General features: G+C 40.5%; 2 protein-coding genes across 2 annotated transcripts; both read right to left on the minus strand.

The window, feature by feature from the left end:
* Positions 1-1,230: 1,230 nt before the first annotated feature.
* Positions 1,231-24,190, minus strand: LOC121693591 (perforin-1-like). The gene is made up of 4 exons (XM_042073134.1): positions 24,158-24,190; positions 3,645-3,693; positions 2,383-2,947; positions 1,231-2,239 (listed from the first exon to the last, which is right to left on the minus strand). The coding sequence occupies exons 1-4, from the start codon at positions 24,173-24,175 to the stop codon at positions 1,231-1,233; spliced, it is 1,641 nt and encodes a 546-aa protein (XP_041929068.1). The 5' UTR covers positions 24,176-24,190.
* On the minus strand, positions 18,113-21,008 carry LOC121693027 (cytosolic 5'-nucleotidase 1A-like). The gene is made up of 5 exons (XM_042072168.1): positions 20,863-21,008; positions 20,331-20,460; positions 20,029-20,151; positions 19,762-19,943; positions 18,113-18,852 (listed from the first exon to the last, which is right to left on the minus strand). Exons 1-5 carry the CDS (start codon positions 20,983-20,985, stop codon positions 18,532-18,534), a joined length of 879 nt encoding a protein of 292 aa, XP_041928102.1. The 5' UTR covers positions 20,986-21,008; the 3' UTR covers positions 18,113-18,531.
* Positions 24,191-27,102: the final 2,912 nt, after the last annotated feature.

The following is a 27,102-nucleotide window of genomic DNA, read 5'->3' on the forward strand; positions in this document are numbered from 1 at the left end:
TACAGCAAAGACTTTGTGACAGTATGAGAATCAAGCTATTTATGTCAACAATTCTGCAATGATGGTAGATTAGGCTACGTCACTGAGAAGGAACTCTTTTCTTGTGTTGTCATTTCCTTATTTGATATTTTGCTTTGATGCCTCTGTGAAGAGGACAATAGAATAAGATGTTTTGAAATTCAAAGAAGATTAGGCTATTGCAGTTTACCGTGAGTTGAGTGAGAAGTTTTATTTCCCTTAAATTCTCTCTAGTCATGTAGGCTATTTAGGATCTATTTTGTATTGTTTTAGTTTCAGCTGTAATTTATTTGCTATTATTAATGTTTGCTTTGACATGTTAGACATCATGATACATACAGTCTGTATTTACCTTGAGGAATTAAAGTAAATACATAGAATAAATAAAAAGTACATTGCCATTTCCAAAAAAGATAATCATACTATTGTTACTCAGAAAGACCTGAATCATTTAAACATGTCTTTGTTGAAAATAGTGTTGAAGTAGGTATGCCAGTAAAGATAATGAACTGTCACTACAATAGCCATTTTGAAGGAATTGCCTTGTTTGCTTCTATTTAAATAACAATTGATATAATATACATACACAGACAGTATTTGAGTTAGTGAGATGACTTACGTAAATTAATGAACCCACCTATGAGGTAGGCCTGATGAAACGTTTTCATAATTTATCCTCTCAACTTCTCAGTAAGGAGTAGTGAACATTTCTGTCATTTTCTGATTAATTTAATTATGAATTCTTAGCAGCATCTGTACCTCTGTATACGTTAATCTTATTCCCCTTAGTGCTCTTAATAAAGTAGTGCATATTGAATAATAACAACCAGCAGTTTTAAAGTTGCATGTCTTTATTGGTGTGCGTAAATACATTTAACAATGCAATCAAAGACACCTTCACATTGCTTAGCATTAGACTACAATATAAGTATGTGATTATCATTTTAATCTAGAGTAAAGGAATCAGGAAAACAGGACAAGAAAGAAATATAGTTCAAATAGCCTTTGTATTACAGTATGCCAAGTTAGGGTTGTATGCATTTATGTATATGAATGCGATTCCTGAAAGTCTCCTAGAACTGTCACCACTAATTGTACGTTTCCAGGGGAAGAGAAGAATATGATCAAAAAAATCAAATCAAAAGCCCTTTTACTGATTCAGAGCACACTCTTCAGATTGGTTTAGTCACCTGTTGGTTGAGGGTGACCATGCTATAGTGTGATATCAGGTGTGTACTGGTCACACTGGTCTCCAGTCAGATGATCATCACAAGTTAGAGTGTAGGAGAGTATGACAGTGCTGGACCCAAAGTAGCGTATTTCTGTGTTTGATCCTTTTTTAAGATTGAAGTTATAGTATCCTAGCCTTTCATTTCCCCACCAGTCTTTATCATACACATTAATTATCAGAGACGGACTGAATGTTTGCACATTTCCAAAATCCAGCTCGTCCCAGTCAGGATCATCAGAGTTGACTTGATTGGTTGTCCTTATGTCTGATCCATACTGAACAGTGGCAAATGCCTCAGTGACACCATACCAGTCACCTCTCAGACCTGTGGCTCTCAGGTTAATCTGCAGTTTTTTGGCTCTATAGGTCTCTTTCGGGCAGCAGTTGCCTGACTTGCAGCTAAGGCTGTCAGAGTTGGGGGGGTTGGCATTGTCCTTCAGGTATTCCTTAATGGCAGTCTTCACATTGTCTTTGATGACCTCATCAGTTATCAGCATGGACAGCGGGTTCAGGGAATAGCTCACCACACCTGGATCTTCCTTCAGCTGGTCAAACCAGAATTCAAACCCTGTGGTGTCATTGTTGAGGGTCCCGATCCACACATCCCCAGGAACTATTTCTGTGATTTGGTTAATGTATCTGTAGGTGCTGGTGACTGTCATGTCTTTGCTGTTCAACATCGAGGAGCATACCTCTGCTTTTGGGGTTACTTTAGGGTCAATAATGGACAGACCAAAGGTCAGAGACAATTGAGCAGACAAACAGTCTTTTATTTCCCCGGTGGTTTGGCCATTGAGTATGGTAAGGCAGGTGCGAATAGCACTTACTGTCCTCACTCTCCCTCCCAGGTCTACCTGTGATAGATAATGAGTACCGTAGGTGTTAAGGAGCTGTTTGTACTGTTGTTTTTTGCTATTGTAGTCCCTGGGCAGGCGGCTAATATCTTGAGAAAACTCTCTGCTTAGACTTGCAGTGTTAGAGACTCGGAAGCTGTGGGAGCAATGAAGGAATGGGACGGAAAATACGTCATTTTCATAATAGGGTATGCCATGCTACTTTGCCATCACCATATTTCATCCAGCCACTATTGTAATGTATATACAAATGTGTGTGCAGATGTGTTAAGAACTCACCTGTAATATGTGCAGTTGAACTCATGGATGAAGAATGTGAAGCGGTCCATCTTGGCCTTTGAAAAGGCAAATCTGGCTACATGGGACCTTCCCATTCCCACCTCCACTCCTGCTCCCACACCAAATTTTTCCAAATCGAGCCCCAATTTCCAATCGTTTTTGATCTGTGAGGCAGTGCTGTGCACAAGCTCTGTGGCTGACTCATACATAGCACTGTTGAGGGAGAGACTGCACTTGGAGTTTGAGCGCCAATCTACAACAGACAACGGAAGCTTCTGGAGCTCATGGTCCATCTCGTCGTTCTCACACACTTGGCAAGTGTTATCAGCATTCAGGTATGTCTTCACGTCGATGATGTAGGCCCTCTTGCGCTGCATCTTCACGATGTCAAAGCCTTCACCCACCAGGTCATGGCCTGGAATGAAAGGAGCATCCATGCACTCATCGGGGCTGCCCTTCCTACAGGTGCAGAGGGCTGGGCTCAGGTATGCCAGTACCAGAAGAGCGCCCAGGGGCATCAGGTATGGACGGGAAGACAGCGGACGATATGGAGCCATTTTAAAGCCTAAAGTTTCGAGAGGCAAAATCCAAAATCAAACTCTGCATCAAATCAAACATAATAAACATAATGTGTAACAGTTTATTTAGCAAAATAGAAAATCCTCTTTCAGAAGATCTTCTCAGTTATGCTTCTCTCAGTCTTGTTCTCAGATCTAAAAGTTTATCGCTACTATAATTCAGTGTGCAAACCCCATTTCAAGAAAAGTTTGAATTATTATATAAGAATAATTATTTAACTAATTGCTTTGGAAACTTAACACAGTTCGCCAATTCGTAAATAAATGCAATCTGAAATTATGCAAGGAGATATTAATTCTATACAGAAACACCACCAGAGTACTTTGTCTCCAAGCTCAGCCCGTATTTCCCCCCCCAACCAAACCAAACCAGTAGAAATTTAGCAGAAAAGACCATATCCCAGATTGTTTTTGAGAAAAACAGAGAAAATGGACCATCCAGATTTATCACTGGATAGTGCAAATGCAAACAATGGTAAACTTGCCTCTGGTAAACATTTTTTTCATTCAAGTCAGTCTGTGAAAAAAGTAGAAATATTTTCCAGTCAGTTAAATTAAGGTTCAAGAGAATGAAGACATCACAGTTACTCGTTTTTAAGTACTTTAGAATTAGTATATCAAGTCATTTCAAAAAGAGATCACTAATACATCAGACCAGTAAGCCGTGACTACCCAATCACTTACCTTTCTTTGCTCTATGCAGCACTGTATGATATCTGACTTGTGTGCAGGTGAGTTCAGCATCGCTTATATACTCTGACACGTAGGTCAAGGTCGATTATCTTTTCAAAGTGAATGTTATTGAAGTAGGTCCCACCCATGTTCTTTGCAAAACTGTGCAACAGGACATGTAACATTCCATGTTTTGAATACATTCACCAAAGCATTTCTTTTATAATGTCTTGGCAAGTGTTTCCCTGATACTGTAGATTAATTTGCATGGATGAATTTTGAAGCTTTCTTTTCCTTTTCTTTTCTATGGTTATGGATATAGACGGGTCAACATAGGGTTCAACCTCAGAAGAAGATAATACATGTCTTAAATGGTATTATAAGTCATCTATAGGTTAAATGCTTTTAGAAAATATATAGTTTAGGGTGTTTAATCTGTTTTCCCTGGACAGTACAAGACAAAAGTTGTGGGGGAAAAAATATAGGTTAAAAACTAGCAGAATGAAATTATGTCCATCACTCTCTATGCTTTGAGTAGACTGAATTGGCAGCATGGTCGGGAAGTTGTTGCGGTTAGGTGGTTTTTTCCCCATATATAGACCCGCCTAATACTTAGTAGACACGTTTATCCATTTAGCGACTTACATCACAATAAGTTAGTAGTAAGCCAGTAAGCCTAAACAATACACAGATATTGTAAGAACATCAATTATAACAAGAACATTTAAGTTTAGAAATTGGCTAATCATTAACATCAATCAGCATTGTCGCCGTCATCATCATCATCATCATCAATCATCATAAATCACATAAGAATTTACTACAGTAAGGCTCAATTAAACGAACTGATTTGATAGATGATATGTTAAATGTTTCTGAAATATACCAAGGATATCACAAGAACAGCACTAGGTAGGCAATTCCAGCACCGAGGAATCATGAAGGAAAAGATTATTCTGTGATCTCGTCATCCTGAGGGAAGGTAGAGACAACAGATGCTCTTCATCACACCAGTGTAGTCGAGATGGGCAATTGAGCTGAATAGTGCTCAGATAAGATGGTGCTGATTCAATGGTTATCCTATAGGCGACAGTGAGATATTTATTTCTAGCAGCTATTTGTAGTCATTAAAGAGAGACTAGATATAAAGTAATTTTATTTTAGTGGTAATGTCTGCAGTGGATAGTCTTCTCTACCTATAGAGGCTGTAATTAAGTTGACCTTTGGATTAAGACATCTTTGACTTTTAGGTGCCAAAACCCCTAATTTCTGCACAGTTTGGATGAAATCCAAACACATACTAGGCTGCAGGTTTACATTTTTCCATTGTGAAAATTGTATGCTTTCATTTTAATTTCTGTGCCTTTTTTGAATGTTTCTGAGTGTGATACTGTAGTTGTTCATCCTGCTCTCCCACATAGCTGACTGCTGGGTGACATCCTCAGATTTGAGTTCATCAAATGATGTGTCATTGATTAGTACTAATAAAAGCTTTAGGTGTTGGCACGTCAAAAAAATTAACACAGAGACTTTGAACGTCAGAAAAAATGTTAAGAATGAAAACTCAATCACCTAAGCTAAACGATTTCAGCGGCAATGCTATGGCATATGCTAAAGCATCTATAGTATTATCATGGTATTATTTTTTTTATTTTTTTTATGGTTAATCAGCAGAGCCCTCAAATCTTTTAGTATTATAATGTGAATAGCATAGTCCAGGGGTCTCCAACCTTTTTGGGAATTAGGGCTACCTGAAGACCCGAAATCATGGGGCTACTCATTTGAAACGAACAGACCCTCACCCCTTTATTGCGAGGGTAGTCCTCCTAAATAATAGGCCTACAGTATGTGATTTTTACTTTTAAATTATCAATATTTTGTAGGCCTATAAGTCTTTATAACTGTATTTTCATCTGATTCTTCAATACTTTAATATCAATATGCAACAACATATTTTTGTTCAGTTTGCTCATTTCAAAGTTTGCATGGGGAATCTAATCAAATTTTTTTGAACAAAAAAAAAAAACAATCTTTTTGTGCAATTAATAATTTGGGTTACAATTTGTACCCAATTTACATGTATACCCACCATTATGGATTCAGGGGTTGTTTAAGTTCTGATTTCAGTGGACAATTCGGTTTTACATTTTAATAGTAATCGCCCCCACACCACCCTGACATATGAAGACGCCTTTTAAAGTTATTGCACACCTGAAATCTCTCCATGATCTGACAAAAAAGGTAATGCACAGTCCTGCTCAGGCCACAAAATTTTCAGTGCTATTATACGGCAGTAGCCTAGACTGGCTAATGTCAGACCTCATCTCATTGAGATGGGATCTGGGAACTAGGCATTCATTTTCTCGTATTTGAAACGTGGTTTATGAATGCCCAGAGCCGTTTATTGGGCGCTACGAATGTCTATCAGATGCGTCTGTATGTAGCTCATAACGGCTTCGATGTGTCGTCATCGTCTTGCTGCCCTCCCTCCGTTCTGTGATTGGTCCCCTAATGGCTCCCACACATAGCTGGGCTCACGTGATCCATTGCCGAACTGAAGGAGTTCAGCTGTTGCTGCACCGACAGACGGCACCGGCCAATCAAGCCAATCTACGGACGGCACCAACCAATCACATTACGATTTTACTTCAAGTCATTTGCATAGCTACCGTCGGGAACACCCACTGGCATGTGTTGACGGAACGCAGCTGTGTGTGGGAACCGTAACTGAGGCGAAAATTTGCTCCATGGAATCCAGGCTGCCTAGCAGCGTGAATAAAATAGTGCGCATAAGGCAGCATGGGAAAACCCAGGCTAGCAGTAGCCTACGGAGGACAAAAGGCCTGTGAGCTAAAGCAATTGTTTTTGTTCCTTGAACAATCATGCAAGAACCTTATTTGACAAACATGGAATGGCCACAGAACTTTTCCCCTTTACTGTCTATGCGTGCAAGCAGAGAGTATGTGCTCCGCTTCTGTTTAAAGATTGAATGGGAAACGGATTTGGAGCCAAAGGTTAAAATTTAATGCAGCTACAATTTGTAAGGTATCCCCAATATCAATTTAATGTTATAGATGTATGGCTACATACAGTACATTCTTAAAATGGTTCTGGTCTAGACTTAAATATCTATTGAAAACTTCACAATGGAGCATGTTTTTAGAGCGTGATCTGCAGGCGACCTGTTGGCTTTTTTTAGAAGGTGCGCTGGGGGCGCCTCATAGCACCGTGTTGGCGACCACTGGCATAGTCTATCCTTTGTCTAGTGTTCTCAGTGGCACAGAGAATTCCTGTAACTGTTTAAGTTTCTATTTGTAGGAAACACTGTTGGCCAGTGCTCAGCTTCAGGTGAAATTAAATGATATGTCCTTTCGCTTTACCTGAATCTGTGTGAGTGTCATGAAATCATCATTTTCCTTTTTAGACAAAAGTATAAGGGTGTGTACTTCAGTCACCTGCCAGATGTCAAAATGCCTTCCACTTAATGTGCTATTGGAAATCTATTGTTTTGTATGCTCAGTGTGTGTGTGTGTGTGTGTGTGTCTTGAGGACAGACATATTTCTAATCTACAGAAACAGCTGAACTGCCTATCCACAATGTTTTATGGAAACAACTTTTTAAAAGGTTCCCTCACTGAAGATCTAGATCAGCCTACTTAAGTCTAAGATCAATTATGTGTGTGTGTTTGTGTGTGTGTGTGATTTTGGCGTTACGTCGGGGAGCTCGAGGTACAAGTTTTTTAAACGAGTCACTGAGCATAAAATGTGATGCGTTCAAACCATTTTTCTTGAGTCGGAGAGCGGGATTCCCAAATATCCGACGTATCATGAATGCACCATTACAATACCTAATTTGAGTGTGTGGTGTATAGTATAACTGTGTGTGTGTGTGTGTGTGTGTGTGCGTGTGCGTGTGTGTGCCAGTGTACTGTATGTGTATTTGTCTCTGTACCAACCTGTGTGCATTGCCTGAGAGTGCATTGAGTGAGTGCCACCAGAGGTGGACGAAGTACACAATTCCTTTACTTAAGAGAAAGTATAGATACACCTTGTCAAATATTACTCCTATACTAAGTGAAAGTTGCTAAGTCAGATTTTTACTTAAGTTAAAATACAGAAGTACTTGCTTTTAAAAAATACTTAAGTATTCAGAAGTACAAGTTGTTTTTTATCTTTTTGATGTATTGAAATAATGTTTGTTTGGTCATTAATAGGGTATACATACTTTGGTCGGTCATAGGACTTGAAGAGACTTTTAGTTCCTTACACCCAGCTAAAACATTTGACCTATTTTCATAATGTGTACCACCACCCCCACCCCCCCAGCTACCACCACAAATTGAATCCAATTCTGTGGGAAACACTGAAATATGGATGATATCAGGTGCCTAAAAGATGTTTGGATATTTTGTGTAGCCTAGCCTACTTTTGGAAACAATAGGCTATGACCAAAATGGAGGATCTTCGACAGGACGTTCCAATAGTGGGTGGGAATTTTCAGATGGGGGTGGGTAGTCAGCGTCCTATATGGCTCTGGGAGTAATAACATTCAAATTTCCCTTATTGTGACGTCTCAATAAGGGAGATTTCTGACTAGCTCACAGAAGCGCATAGTTTCTGACATCAACCTCTCTCAACTAACCCATAAAAACCTGGAGTGTTTGTAGAAGCATCAGAGACCCAAATAAAAGTACAAAAGCACAGAAAAAGCATTTTGCATTATATGGCCCCTTTAATATCGTGCTATCAATGTGGCTCAAACAAACCAGGCTTGTAAACAAGAGCTGGCAAAAGGGCATTATGAATACGTAAATACTCGATGCTCTTAACCACAAAGCTACTCACTTAGGGCACTAAAATGGCCAGAAGTGGCACTGAATATTGGCATAAAGCTTATTGTAAAAAAATATTTGTTTGACTCTGGAATGATGCAAATTTCATTTTCCAAAATGACAAGAATTGTTTTTGTTGTAAAGAATGCAAAATGCAAGAATGCAACCCAAACAAAAATGACAGTCATTGTGAACTAAGTAACACAATGATTGACAAATAATTGTAGCCAGAGGTGGACAGTAACTAAGTACATTTACTTGATTACTGTACTCAAGTATGATTTTTGAGTATCTGTACTTTACTTCAGTATTAATAATTTTGGAAACTTGTGACTTTTACTTCACTACATTTGAAAGACTAATAATGTACCATTGACTCCACTACATTTAAAATATGAGCATGAAGTACAGTCTGTGTATGATTCGTTAATTTGATATTCAATAGAGAATCCAAAATCAAAAAATGAAAAAATGACTTATTTCATTATTTGTTTACGAATGTGATACAAACAAACAAATAACGCTTTGTTTTTCAGACTTTTGATTTCATGGTCAGATCAAAAGGAGAACAAAACTGCATCAGGGCCGGTCCGTGTATCATTCGTTCATTTGATATTCAATTGAGAATCCAAAATGAAAAAACGAAAAAAGGACTTGTTTTTTCATTATCTGTTTATGAATGTGATACAAACCAACAAATAATGCTTTGTTTTTCAGACTTTTGATTTCATGATCAGATCAAAAGTAGAACGTTTAAAAAACGGCCTCAGGCCCAAAACTGATTTTGATATTTATTTTTTCCGATTGCTCTGACCCGGAAATTATTTATTGACTTCCATTGCCAGCTGCTGCTTCTGTTTTGCAGTGTTAAATCGGACTAGGCCTACCAGACAATAGATTGACCATATTGTAGGCCTACAACTGCAAAGCCTTATCATATGCATGTTACATTCATGACATGAAAAGTAGAACTTATTGAACAAAAATGGCAAATTACGCAGTCGGCTAAACATTTTAAACTTGCGCAAAACGGCATGAACCCAGCAACGGTGCATCGCATAACTTAAAACACAAACTGAAGCAACAGCTTGGACAATCCTACTGCAAAGCCTTTTCTTCCATAGGCATGCAACGTCTATGACATAAAAAGTGGAATATGAACGCATTTCACACCTGACAATTAAATGGAGCTGCCGCCTGTTCGCAATTTGACTGTTTCTTGAGCTCTCAGAGCAGTGTTGACTTGCGCGTCTTTTTTAGATGGTGAACGTAGGCCTAGTTGGACGGGCAAGACTGACAAGTAGACGGGCCTAGGCCCGCTTATGGCTCGATTTGAATTATTTGCTCTGTTTGTGAATGAAGTTCTAGCCCCTCTTTCCTTTGATCAATGTGCTTGTTGAACGATGTGTGTCCCTAGTTTCCCTGTCATAGTTACTGTCTTTGGTGTAATCTCACCAGAAGGCTACGGCAGCTGGCTGCCTTCCAATGACGTTGGCGACAAATGACGATCTGAGCTGATAGATCTAACATCTAGGCCTACTTCCCTAACATGAGCTGATACTACATAGCCTAGGCCAGTCATTACTTCTATAATCATGGGGCAACGTTTTGGGCGAACGCGATGTTCATAAACGAAACAGGCATGAGAAGGGAGATGATTTTCTGTTGATTCAACGAAACCGAGTTTGCCATCGTTGCGCAAGTTGCCCAATTTCTCGCTATAGATGTTAGACAATATTTTCTGTTTTTTTCGTTTTTGATTACCCCCCCCCCCCCGCCAATACACAGCATATTGTCTCATGAGGAAGCTTCTCCAACACACATATAGCACACTGCCCTCTCCCCTCATACACAGCACACTATCCCATCTCCCCTGTCATCCCCCCAACACACACACCAAGACCCCTGGCAGTTGGGTTAGCCCCTTGAGCCGTGGATCTGCCCAAGGTTTCTTCCTTGGTAAGGGAGTTTTTCCTTGCCCCTGTTGCTCTTGGGTGCTCCTTGTTGGTGCCCCCCCCCCCCCCCCATCCCAATCCTCCCCCACCTTTCTTATGCAGCCCTTGCCACTTAATCTACTAAACCCCTCTTATACTGCACTTTTTACCCCCCCCCCCCCATAAATGCACAAATAGGCTGACACCAGACATAAGTAACTATATGCATGTGACAATAAACTTCCTTGTATCCTTGTAAATGAACGAATGATACACGGACCCAAGTAGCCTACTTGTTACTTTTAACCACATTTGATTCTTTAAATGCAATAATGTGATAAACCATCTTGAAGTTTTTTCAATAGTTCAATTTGAACTTGGCTGAATTGGCTGTGGTAATGATGGTGACAACAGAACATCCTCAATGTAGTCGGGGAGAACCCAGACGAACCTGTTAGCAATTGAGATTTGAGAAGTGGTCTGGTGTTAACCAGGCTATCCTCCATGATCATTGTGAAATTGGAATGACATTCAGCACATAGCTAGATCTTTAGCCTACATTATTAAAAGGCTACTGATATGTGTGGATGCAATTCATAATGTTTTCTATGTAGTTAGGTAAAATAAACACAGCTGGGCTTATATACCGACCCAAATAAAGTTTTACCCATTGTCATTTAACATGTTACATCATACATGCAAGTGTCTACGGTGGCGCATTGCATTCACATCACAAAAAAAAACATGAGATAATTACGAGATAATCATGATTTAGCCTATGACACATTTCCAATTCTGCCCGCACTTGTGTGAGGCAATGACATGGTCTATTAGAGAAGACCTAACAGCTTCCCAAGAGAAAGTCTGAAGCTGAAGTTCCTTTCAAACCTTTACTTAGGATTCACTGTAAAACTATGCAGACCAACAGAGTACATCTCAGTTAGCCTATCTCCTTCGATGTTTTGTTTAAGAGCAATCATGTAGACTAGCATTTCAAGTTACAGAATAGAAACTAATGCGTTAGCTTATGGCTAATGTATATGAGAAATCCCATAGAGATGCTAACGGTTAGCATAATCAATAAAAGTAGATATGTAGATCAAACTTCAGTCCATTTACGAAAGGGTTACATAAGAAGAGTTCTTTGTTTACAACCAGGGGTGAAAGTAGTTTTTATTTCTTGGTGGTACTATGATATAGAGTTATAATGCGCGCCCAGAGCGCGCGCCGAAAATTTCACTTAGCCTAATTATTTATTATTTATTTATTTGTTTATTTACTGTATTATAGTCTACTTATCAAGCATTCACTAGGACTTCTTATCACTCTAGTATCACTCTTTAACCCACCTGCATCTGTTTTTGATTATGAATAAATTGCAAACACTTAATTTCAACATTTATTTATTTATTTATTTATTTATTTAATCTAGTTACTCTGCTCGCTCCCACTTCCAATCAATTTTTTTTTATATAGGCTACTGTATATCATGAAACACGTTTCTTTGAGTCATGCCTTTTTATTTGGGAGACTGCAACATACTTCTGTCCGCTAAAACACTTTCATTATTGCTGCGCAAGATCTGGTTAAGCCGTACACGCACTGTCTGTCTCCTGTCTCTCCAAGCGAAACACTGCACACATAAAACCAGAATAGGCTATTGAAACATCAACATATTTTTCTTTAGCCTGTATGTTTTTTTTATTTGGGAGACTTTCCAAGAAACGTCCGTCTGCTAAAACACTTTGGATACCAGTGCACGTTGGCGCAATTACTGTAGGCTACTGTACGCGCGCTATAGCTTGCTCGTTGTCTGTCCAGCTGCACGGGATTTTTAGACACAATTCAGATACAGTTCAGAACGATGTATATGAAATATATTTTGGGGGAAACGTGTTGCTTTTTTTTTTTTTTTTTTTTTTTCCAAGTCAAGTCGGCTTTTATTGTCAATTTCTTTACATGCACTGGTCATACAAAGAATTGGAATTTCGTTTCTTACTTTCCCATGCAGACATAGACATGCTTTAAATACAGACATAGACATACTATGGACATAGCCATAGACAATAAACATTAAATTAAAGTGCAAGACTGAAATATAGAACATGTATGTATCAAAATAGAAATATAGGACATATATATAAAAAAAAAATAGAGGTAGTTGTGTTGTATATTTCTATAGTCTTAACAGTTACATGAAGTTTAAACTTGTGCTTGTGTGACCTGTATATTTACATTGATATGCAGTATGCAGTAATTCAAGTATATCAGGCTTGATGTGAAGCAGCAACACGTTTGGCTGCGCAGTCACAGTGCAGTTCCACATGGCGGTGTTGGGGGGGGGGGGGGGGGGGGGGGTTTGGTAGACAGGATCCTAGTTTCCTAGGTTCCTGGTTGGCTGGTGGGTGGGGGGGGCTGTCAGTGATGGGAGAGTGGGTAGAGTGTTCAGCATCCTGATTGCTTGGTGGATGAAGCTACTTGCCAGTCTGGTGGTGCGGGAGCGGAGGCTCCTGTACCGCTTTCCAGAGGGCAGGAGGCTGAACAGTTCGTGTGCAGGGTGGGTTGTATCCTTGACAATCATTAGTGCTTTGCGGGTGAGGCGGGTGGTGTAAATGTCCTGCAGGGAGGGGAGTGGTGCTCCAATGATCCTCTTAGCTGTGTTAACAGTGCGCTGGAGGGTCTTCCTGTTCTGATCTGTGCAGCTTCCGCCCCACACTGTGATGCTGCTGGAGACGATGCTCTCGATGGTCCCTCTGTAGAATGTAGTCATGACAGGAGGCGTGGCACTTGCCTTCTTCAATTTGCGCAAGAAGTAGAGGCGCTGCTGGGCTTTCTTCGCCAGTGATGCTGTGTTGGTGGTCCAGGAGAGGTCGTCGCTGATGTGCACCCCCAGAAATTTTGTGCTGCTCACTCTCTCCACAGCATCTCCGTCGATGGACAGTGGTGGCAGTTGTTTGTGGCCTCTCTGAAAGTTGACAACAATCTCCTTGGTCTTGCTGACATTTAGCAGGAGGTTGTTGTCTTTGCACCATTTAGCCAGCAGGTCTACTTCTTCTCTGTAGTGAGCCTCATCGCCCTTAGTGATGAGGCCCGCCAGTGTTGTGTCGTCCGCAAACTTCACCAGATGGTTGGAGCTGTGAGTGGTTGTACAGTCATGTGTTAGCAGTGTGAAGAGCAGGGGGCTGAGCACACACCCTTGAGGGGCCCCCGTGCTCAGGGTCAGAGTGCTTGAGGTGTTGTCCCCGACACGTACTGCTTGTGGTCTCTGCAACAGGAAATCCAGCAGCCAGTTGCAGAGGGAGGTACTGAATCCTAGCTTGTCCAGTTTGCTGATGAGTTGTTGTGGTATTATGGTATTGAATGCTGAACTGAAGTCTATGAACAGCATTCTCACATATGAGTCTTTATTGTCTAAGTGGGTGAGGGCTGGATGGAGGGCAGAGCAGATTGCATCCTCCGTGGATCGTTTGGCTCGGTATGCAAACTGGAAGGGGTCCAGGGTGGGGGGTAGGGTGGCTTTGATGTGTGACATGACTAGCCGTTCGAAGCACTTCATGATTATGGGCGTGAGTGCTACAGGACGGTAGTCATTGAAGCATGATGGTGATGATTTCTTTGGCACGGGTATGATGGTGGCAGTTTTGAAAAGTGATGGGATGACTGCTTGCTCCAGAGAGGTGTTGAAAATGTCTGTAAAAACATCCTTCAGCTCTTCTGCACAGTCCTTCAACACTCGTCCTGGTATGTTGTCTGGGCCTGCTGCTTTGCGTGGGTTAATGGTGGCTAGTGTCCTCTTCACGCTGGCAGAGGACAGGTACAGGGGTTGGTCGTGGGGGGGAGGTGGGGTTTTCTGTGGGTGAGTGTCATTTTGTGCTTCAAAACGGGCGAAAAAACTGTTCAGGTCATTTAGCAGAGAGGTGTTGTTCTCACAGCTCCGTGGCGCAGGCTTGTAGTCAGTGATTTGACGTTAGCAATTGTGTTGTCATGCTGAAAGTGCTATATTTTTCAGAGACAGTATAGTTTTCTTTCCGGTACGGCGTACCCTCTCCAAATATTTTAGTGGAACTCCGTACCGGCCAGTACCGGCTTACTTTCACCCCTGTTTACAACTGACTATTTTCTCTCAACTGACTATTTTCTCTCAATATACAGTAATACGTGTAGGAAAAATGTGACTGTTTAATTCATCAATGCCACTTGAACAAGTAGCCTAGCTGCACAAAATAAACAATAGGTGTGCGTGTGACAACGTGGATGGAGGTAGCTCTATGCGTAGTTGTACCTCCACCTACTGGTTAGGACTGTAACGTGCAACATTGTATTGCCTTTGGGCAAAGAGTAGCCTATAGAAGCTTACTCTTTGCTTTGGGGTTGTTGGCGATTTGACAGGTTTATTTTTCATGCCACTTAAAGACATGTTAATCTCTCAAAGTACGAAAGTCATTCAAAGCAGGAAATCAGTAGGAAATATAGCTGCAAGCAGCAATGAGGGGGCCAAGCAGTGGCGAATGCTTCTATCAATTGTTACAGAAATAAATGAAGTGACAAGGCATGGTCTGAAGATGGTCTGTGCCAATTTTGGTGAAGATCAGATGAAATTTGTGACCTGTGCGAAATTGTTGGTGTTTTTGATCAAATCAAATATGGCGGCCGAATAAATTATATTGATGTGACAAGTTGCCCTCAGTTGACCTAAGGACCTTTCACAGTATTACCAGACACCACTAGTACAATTTAATTCTAAGCACAGCAGCAGCTACAGGCCAAAAGGCATGTTTGTGAATTACAGCGCCCCCTAGAGGTCAAAGGTCACCAAATTTCTTGAGGGTCCTCCTGATGGGGTCATGAGTCAATGTACCAAGTTTGGTTTTGATACATGCAAGGGTTGCTGAGATATGAGCTCACTTCCTGTTTGGCGGCTTCGCCGCAAATTTTGATTGGCTTTTATGGGCGAACGGTAATACTTCCGACTTTTATAACTTTTGTGAGGCTTGGGCTGAAGATGATCTGTGTTAAATTTGGTGGGAATCAGAGAAAGTATGTGACCCCTGATACATTTTAAGTGTTTTTGATGAAATCCAAAATGGCGGAAAATGACGTCATAGTTGAACTCGGCTTGGTCCAAGGATTCCAACAATACTGACTTTTGAAAATCGGACCAACAGGTCAAAAGTTACGTGCATGAACGCACGTCCAACTTTGGCCTGTTGGTGGCGCTAGAGGGTTTGAGTTGCCGACATGAAACTTGGTGACATGAATCATGGGACCGTCCCCAATCAGTGTGCCAAATTTCCCAACTTTTTACCATACGGTTCTATGGGCTGCCATAGACTCCCATTGCATATAATAATAATAATAGGAAAACGTAGAAACACAATGAGGTCCTCGCAGCTTCGCTGCTTGGCCCCCAATAATAATAGGAAAACGTAGAAACACAATGAGGTCCTCGCAGCTTCGCTGCTTGGCCCCCAAATATGTGCTTGCTTTTATTGAAAGGCTGTTTAGATCCTCAGCACGAATCCTATCCTTATCTCATAATTATGAGATAACCTGATTATTTTTTTTTGTGATGTGAATGCAATGCGCCACCGTAAGTGTCTGAATGACGTTTCGGCTAAACTCCAATAACTTTATATTAATATTAGGCTACTTTACTATGAAAAAAACAGAACCGTCAGTGACATTAGTCACACATTCTTTATTATTCCTGCATACCAAATTGCATTTTATCACTAGCAGTCGGAGGCTTTCTGGTGGAGAATCCTCCATCACCGTGTCACCAACACCGACTCCTATTCCCCATAGTCATGCACTGTGTGTTCTGCACTTACAATACCTAATTTGAGTACGTGAGGGTGTTCACACTGACAGTTCCAACGACACAAAGTGCACTGCTAGTCCCCGGATGGTCAAAAAGCTGAGTGTGGAACGCTGGACACTTTTCACCCTCAACAGACGCCATCTTGGCTACATAGCGGAAGGGGAGCGGGCATTTTCAAACTCGTGGTAATCGTGGTTGAGAAAGCTGAAGCAGCAGCAGTGGAAAACACACTTTACAGAGGTACAATCAAGTTATAACATAAACTGTTCATGTATTGACACAGTACGACCATGTCACTGTCTAATAGAGGAAACCAATAAAGTTATATTTAAATGTTGCAATCGTTATTTCCGTTAAGTGCAAGGAGTTGGTGTTTGATATGGGACGACATTCTGTTCAAATTCACGCACTCTGCCAGTAAGCACACAGTGCACACAGGGCTCTGCGTGAAAGTGTACTCAGAAGTACGTCATTTGAGACACAGTGATAGACAGTAACGTTGGCGTTGCTGCCCTTTGGCATAAACATGGAATCAGTTCCGGAGTGGGGCGTGGCCAACAACAGCTCATTTGCATTTAAGGCAACAGGCCCCAGAAACAGCCTATTCTGAAAGGGACTAAAACTGGCAAGAATGGAGCTGCTGATAATGTGTAATCTGAGTGGAACAGCTTCAGACATATTTTGTGCAACCCATGGGTCTATTTTGACTTGTTGAAAAAGAAGTATAATATGGGACATTTAACAATAATATGCACAATATGAAGTTGTTATAAGCAGCCTTTATTGCTTTGGAAATGGAAGTATGTAATGGCATGTTGCTTCACATTTCTGTTTGCAATTAAATGTGAATTATGAGTCTGGTAGCCACCTAGCTATCTGAATGGAATGTGTTTCAGTCGGCTTGGCATATCATGTGCTTGGAAACCGAATTATTGACGAGTCACCAATTCATTCTACAAAGGCAAAGTAGTAGACTAGTCAAAGTAGTAGACTAGTCTTTATATTCTGGTCCATGTTCCAAATCACATTAATTGCAGCCTATGTAAAAGAGCCCTTTCACCAATCTGAGTATAAAAATGGTCAACCATTTTTAACCAGATAACCTTGCAAGTCGCAACCACCTGTAGCCTTGTCTTTGTTGCCTTCATGATTTCCTTTTCAAAATGTCTTATAAGCCAGCTGGAATCTGCCACTCTTTTTGTCTTTCTTGTGCACGTGCAAGATGTGTTCCCAATTCGCCTTATTCACCCGGCGGCCAAAAAAAAGCTCACCGAAAAAGAAGAAGGGTTCACTGGCCTGTTCTTCTTCTTCAGTGAGTTTTTTTATCAGTTTGCAAACTGAGTGCATCACCACCACCATCTGCTGGACTTCGGTATAATGGCAAGTGTACCCTTTAGCCTCGTTCTGGCCGCCGGGTGAATAAGGCGAATTAAGTGGAGTAAATAAAGTTAGATCTGCTACGTGGTGGAGATTGAGAGGACCCAAAAAGTATCATCCTTGCATGTAATACCATTTTGACATAAACGTTCTCAAGGAAGAGTGAAACGCAGTTTGCAGTAAAGCTACTATTTATTGGCTAAATTTGGGTGCCCCCTCTGTCCTTTGGTGCCCTACACAGTGCATAATGCGCAGTGGGAGCAGCGGCACTGCCAATATTTACACGCTAGGACTGGATCAATAAAATGTGGTTTCATTATCTTACACTTATTTGCAGAAGTGACCAGCTAGCGTGTGACAAACAACTGCTTTTATTGTTATTGGATTCCAGTAATTGCCTTTATGAATTGGTTCATGTCACTTCTGAAGGAACCCCCACACTATTGTGGTAATAAGTATATTTATTATGATAAGGTTAAATTTTAGTGGGTATAATTACTGTAAGCAACACAACAGTTTGTGACTTTTTCAGGTATGTTTTTATTAGCAACTTCTATAGGTATCAATTTCATTTTTCAATTTCATTTTTATGGTATATATGATGATGTGAAGGACAGATAAACACACGGGTCATTCCCAGTAACCGTCTAACTATAGAGTATGTATGGTCTGGACCACTCAGGAAATGTAGGAAAAGCCTTAACAGTAGGATATTGCCAGAAGACACCAGTTAGCATGTTAGGAAGCTTTTGTCAATGGCAACTGGGCTCATGGAAGTGTTTTCAAGATTTCTGCATGCTTTATAGGTTGTTGGCTTGCTAGTTTTAGACCAAAGCTCCATATTTTTACTTTACTGTAAAACATAATCTTACCTACTGTATAGTGGTGCCTAAAAGGTATAGAGTTATGGACTCTAGAGCTTTTTGTTATTTTTTTCAGGATTTCTGTCCAATTCCATAGGGTACATGAGCAGCGATTGTTCCCCATTTTTGGGCTTCTATAATGTAGGACATTTTATCATCAAAGAAGATATGAGGCCTGATTTTTTGCAGCGGGGGTCCTTTTGGAGTTCCTGTCAAGTAGACTTCTTCATCCACCTTCAGATTCCAGCTTCTGAAGGTCGTCAGGACACGAGCCTTTCCACTTTCATTATCCCGAGAGGTCACAAGGTATGTGCGGATGGGACACTTCTCCTTCCTGGCATGGAATTTTTGCTGAAGTTTCACCAGTGCCTGCAGAAATCCTTTCAGAGGCCCCTGTGAATACAGACATTTTGTTTTTCACTCCTTCATAGACATGAACTTTGGCTGTAACTAAGGCTGTAACTAAGCTGTAAATATTAATTTGGCCCCAGCCGTGGCGCAACTGGCTGGGGCACCTGCACCGTACGTCAGTGACCCGGGTTTGATTCCTGCCCTGTGATCCTTTCCAGATCCCACCCCGACTCTCTCTCCCACTCACTTCCTGTCATTCTCTACTATCATGTCAATTAAAGGCATAAAAGTAAAAAATAAATAAATAAATAAATAAATAATTTGTATGAGTTTTTAAAAAAAAAAAAAATTGTATTTGTAATTAAGTCCACACAAAAAAAAAAAAAAATGTTCTTATTGTTTTGGCCTGTTTTGGCCATTGTTTTTGTACATGACACCGTTTCAACGTTCCAAAGTGAAAACGTTTCGAAACGCCACCTCTATCGCCGTGTATACAGTTACAATGCTACTTTTTGAAAACGCTGATGTCACAGTTAGGACAAAACAGCCCCACCCCTTGCTTACATGTGCTTACAAAAGTGCAAATTGCCATTCTCAGCTCCCACCACAGGCAGTCTGCGGTTTTACCCAAGTGTGGCCTGTTTGTACATACTGTACCACGGCGTGTTTGTACGTGCACGTTGCAGAGAAAATACGCTTCAAGTGGGAGCAAAAACGTTATAGTCAGTATGTCACATTAAAATGTGTTTCTTTTCCCTGACATGATTTCTGTGCAAGCAACATCGGCCTTGGCTAACTAGAAGCACACTGGTTATGTTAGTTACTGCAAGGCCTAGGTTGCCTGGCTTTAGCTAGTGTTAGGTTAGTTCCTCAGTGTAACTTGTTCTACTCCAGATATTATGTCAGACATAAAACGACCAAAGCATTTCTACATATATAAGTGTCACAGACCTGTTCTAGGGGCCTATTTACAAGTGCCCTCTCATTTTCAATGAATGCCTCCTTCCCTTTTGTCTGGAATATGATTTCGGATTCATCTGAGAACAGAACGCCATCTCCATCAAAGGCGACACGTAGCTCATTGTCCAGCTCCGACTCATTTTCACAGGCTGACATAGTAGCGGCAGCAATCCCTTGAATCACAGAGACATCAATATACCTCTGAAATGTATTATAGCTTCAACAGTGTTTAAGGTTCAAAAACAAATATCTCAGTACCTTCCTCTATGGCCTCTTTAACCTTCTCTGAATCCTCGGACAGGTAGAGGTCAGTCTTGTAGAATTTCAGGTGGCCCACAATGCTATCTGAACCAATCATGCAAAGCTTCTCAATAGTTAAACCTGCACAACATAAATGAGGTTGTATTAATATCCAATTGGGTTTTATGAGTGTGTGTTTGTCTTGTTGTCTCTGTGTTTGTCAGAGGCAATGAATAAACTTACAGGCAATGACCTGACATCCATATCATACAACATATCATGAGGTTATACTCCCTCTGATTCTGAGATCTTGGTCTTACCATAATGACGGATGCTGTTGATGAGATGTTCATCCTGGGAATCTTGGTTGTTTGTCATTAGGACAATGTCAAACAGTTCTTTGCTGTCTGGATAGAGTTTTCGTAAACGTATGTTCACATTTATGAGAGCCTATTCCAAAGAGACACCGTTGGTAGTACAAACACTTATTCATATTTTGCATATTTTAAGGAATTAGCATAGATTACAAGTATCAGCATAATCATGTCATCACTTTACAGCAGTTCATCTTTATTTTCCTTTGTCTTTCCTTTGATGTTAAGTTACATCAGAATAATGTTGGCTACTTCTGCAAGTTTGTACTTCTCAGGAAATAGGCTGCATGTTGTCTATGCTGGGTTCTCTTAAACTTAAGCTCTCAGAGTTGGAGTGTACACGAGTCCAATGACTGGGGTGACTCACAAAGCCATCTCCCCACAGGTCATTGATAGAGAATGGTGTTGTTAATGGTGTTACTATAAAAATAAAAAAGAAGACATGAATGATGTGAGGAATGAGAAGATAATGTTTTACCTTCACAAAGGGAAATGCCACCCCGGGTAAAAGAGGTTGGCTCTTTTTTTTCATATTGAATAGTGTTTGTGAAGACACAGCGATTGTGATGGCATCATTCAAACTCTTTTCTTGTGTTGCCATTTTCTTATTTGATGTTTTTGCTTTGACGTCTTCTGTAAAGAGAACAGTATAACACAATGTTTTGAAATGTTTTGAGAGGTTACATTTCAGTGTGTTGCCCAGCTTTTTAAAGGTCTCATTCACCGAGAAACCGTTTAATACTTGTTCCTTTCGAAATACTATAGCTCACTCCAAGTTGCATATGCATGCTGCACGTGAAAATGATCTTCTACCTCCATTGCCCGCATTAGCCAATGAAAGAAAATACACGGAAAAACAAGCGAATCAGAAAAAGCCCTTCCCTGTGACGCCGCAGGGAAAACAATTATTCATGGCCTAGCCCACCTTGGCTTGTGACCGCCCACAGGAAGACAGGAAGATTTTGGCTAGGAGATTGTCTCTCTGCAGCTAGTAGGAGCTAACAGCAAGTTGTTAACATGGCGGAGCAAATTCGTGCCTGTGTTATTTGTGGCAATAACACATCAATGTTGCATGTCTTGCCTTAGAAAGAAGAGTTGAGGAAGAAATGGTTGGAATTTATCGTTGGAACACCACCACCGAAGTATAGTGCAACATTAGTTCTGTGTTCCAATAATTTTGACCACACTCACTGTGCCTGCCTACAGTTAGAAAGTGGTTTTGCATCGATGTTCTGAAAACCTGGACCTGTACGTCACGACTATCGACCACCAGCTCACAGGCTGTAAGTACAAACAAACTTTTTCACCTAACGACTGTTACAAAATAGCATGTTCATATTCTTCGTTAGCATGCATGAAAAGGGCACAAGCTAGGCTTAGGCTAGCCTATATTACAGGAAGCTACACCAGGCACGTAACTGAAGTGTTATGTTCGCGACGTGTAAAATCAGAGAATGTCTAATAGGAAGGGCTCTGGTAAAATCCATTAGAGCAATGGTCTATTTTTTTGAACGCAGCCTACTGGCCACGCGCCAGGTGTAGCTACTTCCATTGATTAGACCTATTGGAAGCTAATTGTTGCAGAAGACGCAACGCGAACGGAATGCTTCAGTTACGTGCCTGGTGTAGCTACACTCATAAGAAACTGTATGACCACACTACCCAGAGATTTAGCTTGTTGAACCTATAATCTTCTAACCTAAGCGTTAAACCACAAATAATAATATTGGCAACAATATCTTATGCTCAACTAAGGACTGGTATTGTTCTAGTCTAAACAGGGAAAATCATCAATACCCGTGCACTATTAGGCTAAGTTGCTATCACTAGAGCCCAGGTATTTACACTTCAGTCTAATTTATGTCTTCTTGCCATTATTACATTGACATACAATGATGTTTTGTTTGATTACTTGCTGTTTACTTAGTGTTTTATATGTCTTCCAGAGCACATCCTCATGTTGGGCTACACAGCTTTCTTGCCTACATTAGGTCATCACGTTAGAAGCAAAGGTTTGTGATCTAACTTTTATTGTTGTGCTAGTTAGTTTCTAGAATACTTTTTCTAGTAGGCTAATACAGGTTCTTATGTGCTCATCAATGTTTGGGAAAGTCAATTCATGGGTTTCATCAGGTCACTTTCCACAGGTGTATAAAATCAGTACCTCGATTATGAATGCAGACTGCATGGTGCTTGATTAATACACCTGTGTAAATGGACCTGATGAAACCCATGAATTGCATAACAGATATAATTAATATTACTGAATGTCTTCTTGTGGGTGTGCTACTTAGTAAATCATACACCTTACCAGTCACTAAAATATTTTTGTTTCCATTGTGCCAGTACAGTTTTGTGTGAGATAGTGAATGTCCTGTGTACTATTAGTATCTTGTAACTTGACAGTAATACACATTTATTTACTTTAGGAGAAGTCTTGCAGCACACATTCTCTGCTTCTGTGGGAATTCTGGTGCAATTCCAGCGAAATATAGCTAGGAGTAGGTAAGTGTGTTTGCATTTAGATCTATATATATATTGAGCTACAGTATAACCAAGTGGTCTTTCAATGATAGTATCATGGAATTCAAACCATAACTATCTATTCCGATAGCATACATTTAGCAGGCTAGGTCAGTGGCTGAACTGCATTTAGGGTGCTTATAACCAGTGTTGTGAAGTAAAATATCTATAGGAAGATTGCAAAGACTTTTGACTGTGTAAAGAAATAGGTCTTTATTTTAAAACGTTTCCAACTGTTTATTACTTGAATGCAAGATGACGATTGCCACAAACGTTTACCTCTTTTAGGAGAAATTTTAAGCTGACATGCAATTGTTACCATTCTATTAAACCAACGTTCACCGACAAACGATCAGGAAGCGGTTCTTCTTCCTACTCGGATACTAGGATCAAACACATGAAGTTGTATCTCCGAAGACATTTTGTGTAACAGTTTTGACTCGAGTTTTAGCCAGGTTTTAGCACTGTAGAGTTGAATATGGAGCATAGCACAGGCAGAATCGGATGAGGACGCACTGGAGGGAGCGTCACAGTACTGTTAGCTAATCAGAGGCGAGGTCATTAACATGTCATGAATATTCATGAGCAAGAGGCAAATCCTGTTGTTCCTCCCCTCCCAGCTTCCCCACCAAACTAGAACAGCATGAAATAGACGCAGGAGAGCATTTTTTTCACCAAAACCGGCTCACAGGGCATTCATTAATACTAGAGACCATGGCAAAATTAATGAAAAAACGATGAGATGAGACCTTTAATGTTTTTTAAAGCTAAGAGTTGGATCAAGGCTGACACATGTATTTTAATTGATCCACATGTTTGTTTTTTGCCCATTTACTAAGATGTCAGGACACTCTCTATCTAAGTTTGCGCCTGTTAGTGCATTGTTACAGTCTTGTCAACATTCAATGTAAGACAGAATTGTGCAAATGCCATTTGTAAAACTGCAACAATTAATATCCCCAGTTCCCAAATGATTACAAAATATAATTGAAAGGAAAGCTTAAGTAGCAATAGTAAACTTGCTTCTGTTAAAACTTTTTGAGAGTGTTGTAGGCCTTACATTTCTATATTTGTTTTTATTTACAAAATACATTCAAGTCAGTCAGTGAAGAAATGTGAAATATTTTCAAGTATTTTAGAATTAGTACATTAAGTAATTTAAAAAGAGACCACTAACACATCAGAGCAGTAAGCCAAGACAGCCACTTACCTCAGAACTGTGATGATACAGTACCTGACTTGTGTGCAATTAATGCAGAGTTCAGCATGACTTATATAGAGCATACTCTGACACATAGAGTAAATGTTATTGAAGTAGGTCCCACCCATATCAGGATATGTACCATTCCATTCCACTTCATGCATTGGAACTTCATACAAAAGTGAAAGCAGAAGGTTGATCAGCTGTGTTCTAAAGAATGTTTGATTCAAGTTCAGCGTGTATTGCGAACTATTTGTTTCTCAGCAAAAGCCACGACTTATTTTCCCAATAATGACCGGCGTTCTATACATTTTCTTTCAGTTTCATTTTACCTGAAGCTGAGCACTGGCCAACAGGGTTTCCTACAAATAGAAACTTAAACAAGAACAGGAACTCTCTCGGCCTCCGGCCTCGTGGCTACGGCCGAACAACACCCGTGGGAATATCCATGACCAACCCCACTCTCACTCGTGCTATATTGCTTAAGTCTATCCTTTGTCTAGTGTTTTCAATTGCACAGAGAGTTCCTGTTCTTGTTTAAGTTTCTATTTGTAGGAAACCCTGTTGGCCAGTGCTCAGCTTCAGGTAAAATGAAACTGAAAGAAAGTGTCCTTTAACTTTCACTTTACCTGAAGCTGTGTGAGTTATTAGGGTGTGTATTAGTCAGACACCTGCCAAATGTCAAAATACCTTCCATGTGCATTTGACATCTATTGTTTTGAATGCCTTCATGCCTGTGTGTGCGTGTGTGTGTCATTACCCTGAAACTTCTTGCAAAATATCAACTTTTTATCGAAGTAGTTATTTTCGAGTAGGTTGATCATTGTCCTATCTCAAGAATCCCTATTCACCCTATTCACACAGTAATGGTCATTTCATGATGTTAAATCACCACAGTACTAAGTTACACATGTTTCACAAGTGCTTATTTGCCTTATCCGCATGGTGGCAATTCATTGTAACTGCAGCTGCGAAACTCTCAGCCCACTTTATCCTTTACATCTGGGCTGCAGTTCTCCTTTTATTAAACAATTCCCCTTCTCATTTTTTTCTCCTCTGGTTTCCAAGCTTGTAGAAAAATAAACGAAACACTTCGGAGGTCTGTAGTGGCCAAGCAAAATATATTTCCACTTCTACAGTCACACTATCGCTTCCACTGTTGGTACCTCTGGCATTCTTGTCACGTCGATTCCCATATGTATACAGTTCTCCTGATGAGGTATGGTCACAGAGGCAGCAGCGTTCAAATCAAAACCATTACATGTCTCAGAGATGCATGGCACCTTATTTCTTCTTTGTGTGGTTACCTAAGTACTACTGAGGGACTCTTACCAACCGGGTAACATTATATAGGCTAGATGATAAAAGGTTTGTTGCAACTGGCACAATACTGTATATGGGTTTGCAGATCGTCACATAGCAAGTTCCCATGTGTACATGTAGATACATACTTGTACCGTCATTACAAGCTTGCTTTTGTACCCTTATGAAGACACACACACACACACTCTCTCTCTCTCTCTCTCTCTCTCTCTCTCTCTCTCTCTCTCTCTCTCTCTCTCTCTCTCTCTCTCTCTCTCTCTCTCTCTCTCTCTCACTCACACCTGATTTGTTGACTACTGACAGACTTGGGTTGGACTCACTCCCTGTTCGAGGCCTTGGATTGTGATGTAATTCTTCTCTGTCACCTCGGGATCACTTACATGAAAATGGGGGCAGTTCTCTGTCATCACATCCAGATTGGCTTTCCCGGTAGATCACCATCCATACTCTCCTGCAAGCCTCTGCAGTTTATTTTACTTGCGACTGAGCCCAAGGATGAAAAATGGTGGATTGTATTGGACCCTAAGAGCAAGGCTATTCTCCATATTGTCCCATAGCTTTAGTATGAAGTGATGTTTGTTTTCTCAAACACAGGGCAGTTAAGAACGAAAGGGATTGAATTTTTTTTCCTTCACCTTCAGCATTTCCTGCAGTGACTTTGGGGACCCATAGAAGTATGGCGGTCTTAGACAAGATGTAGATTGAAATTAGTGAGTTTTTTTCTTTTTTCAAAATTGTGAATAATGTCCATGACTTTATAGATTAAATCCAGTTTATTAATTGCTTATGTGCTGCTTTGTGCTGTAGTTAAACAAGTTACGTCACAGTAGTGTTTCTTTAAATGTTTTTCCTTTTTTCTTTTGTGAGGAACTTATAACGTATAGGACTTATAGGGTAAATAGGGTCCAATCTAGCACATGCTAACATGGCAACTACTGCATGTTTAAGGCTGCATGGCAAGGCTAATGTGTCCATCAGTCAAAGGTATGTTTAACTGCACTGACTGTCTGAAAGTGAAGTGAAGCAAACTAGTTTTAGTCCCTTTTCCAAGAGGAAATTCACCAAAACATTAGTCTTTTTATTTATTTATTGTAGAGCTGTAGACCTGATGTCAGCCAAGGCACTGTCCAAACAATGGAGAACCTTTCTACTTGAACCTGAAGCACCTGGTCATGATATCATTTGAAATGGAGCATACATTTTGGTGAGAATCACTTCCAACCCACTGTGGCTTTCCTCAAACACTTGAGTCAACACATCCATGTAATTTTCAATTAAACATATATGGACCAATAAGAGGCTTGCGTTAAAGCCAGTGAAATAATCTTTTAGGAACTATGATTCCCACGATTTGTACAGCCATCTCAGATGTGAAAAAAGTCAAGAAAAAACAATTAAAAAGCAATCTGTCAACTTGCTAATAAAAACCAGCTTTAACTGACATAATGTATGGCCTGGATGACAGCACCCTTCACACTCTGCCACTTCCTCAGGCTAAGGCTAGGCTTTGATTAATAGCCAACCGATGCTCGGTGACAAGATTGGGGAATAGTGATAAGCCGGCCTCCACTCCCTAATGTCTACATTTGCTGCTGGGTGGCCCATTGGGACGGCTGCATCTTTATGAAGAAGGTAGATTGGAGCTTGAAGCATCCACTTCAACCAAGCTCA

This window comes from Alosa sapidissima, chromosome 19 (assembly GCF_018492685.1).
Source record: "Alosa sapidissima isolate fAloSap1 chromosome 19, fAloSap1.pri, whole genome shotgun sequence".
NCBI classification, from domain to species: Eukaryota; Metazoa; Chordata; class Actinopteri; order Clupeiformes; family Clupeidae; genus Alosa; species Alosa sapidissima.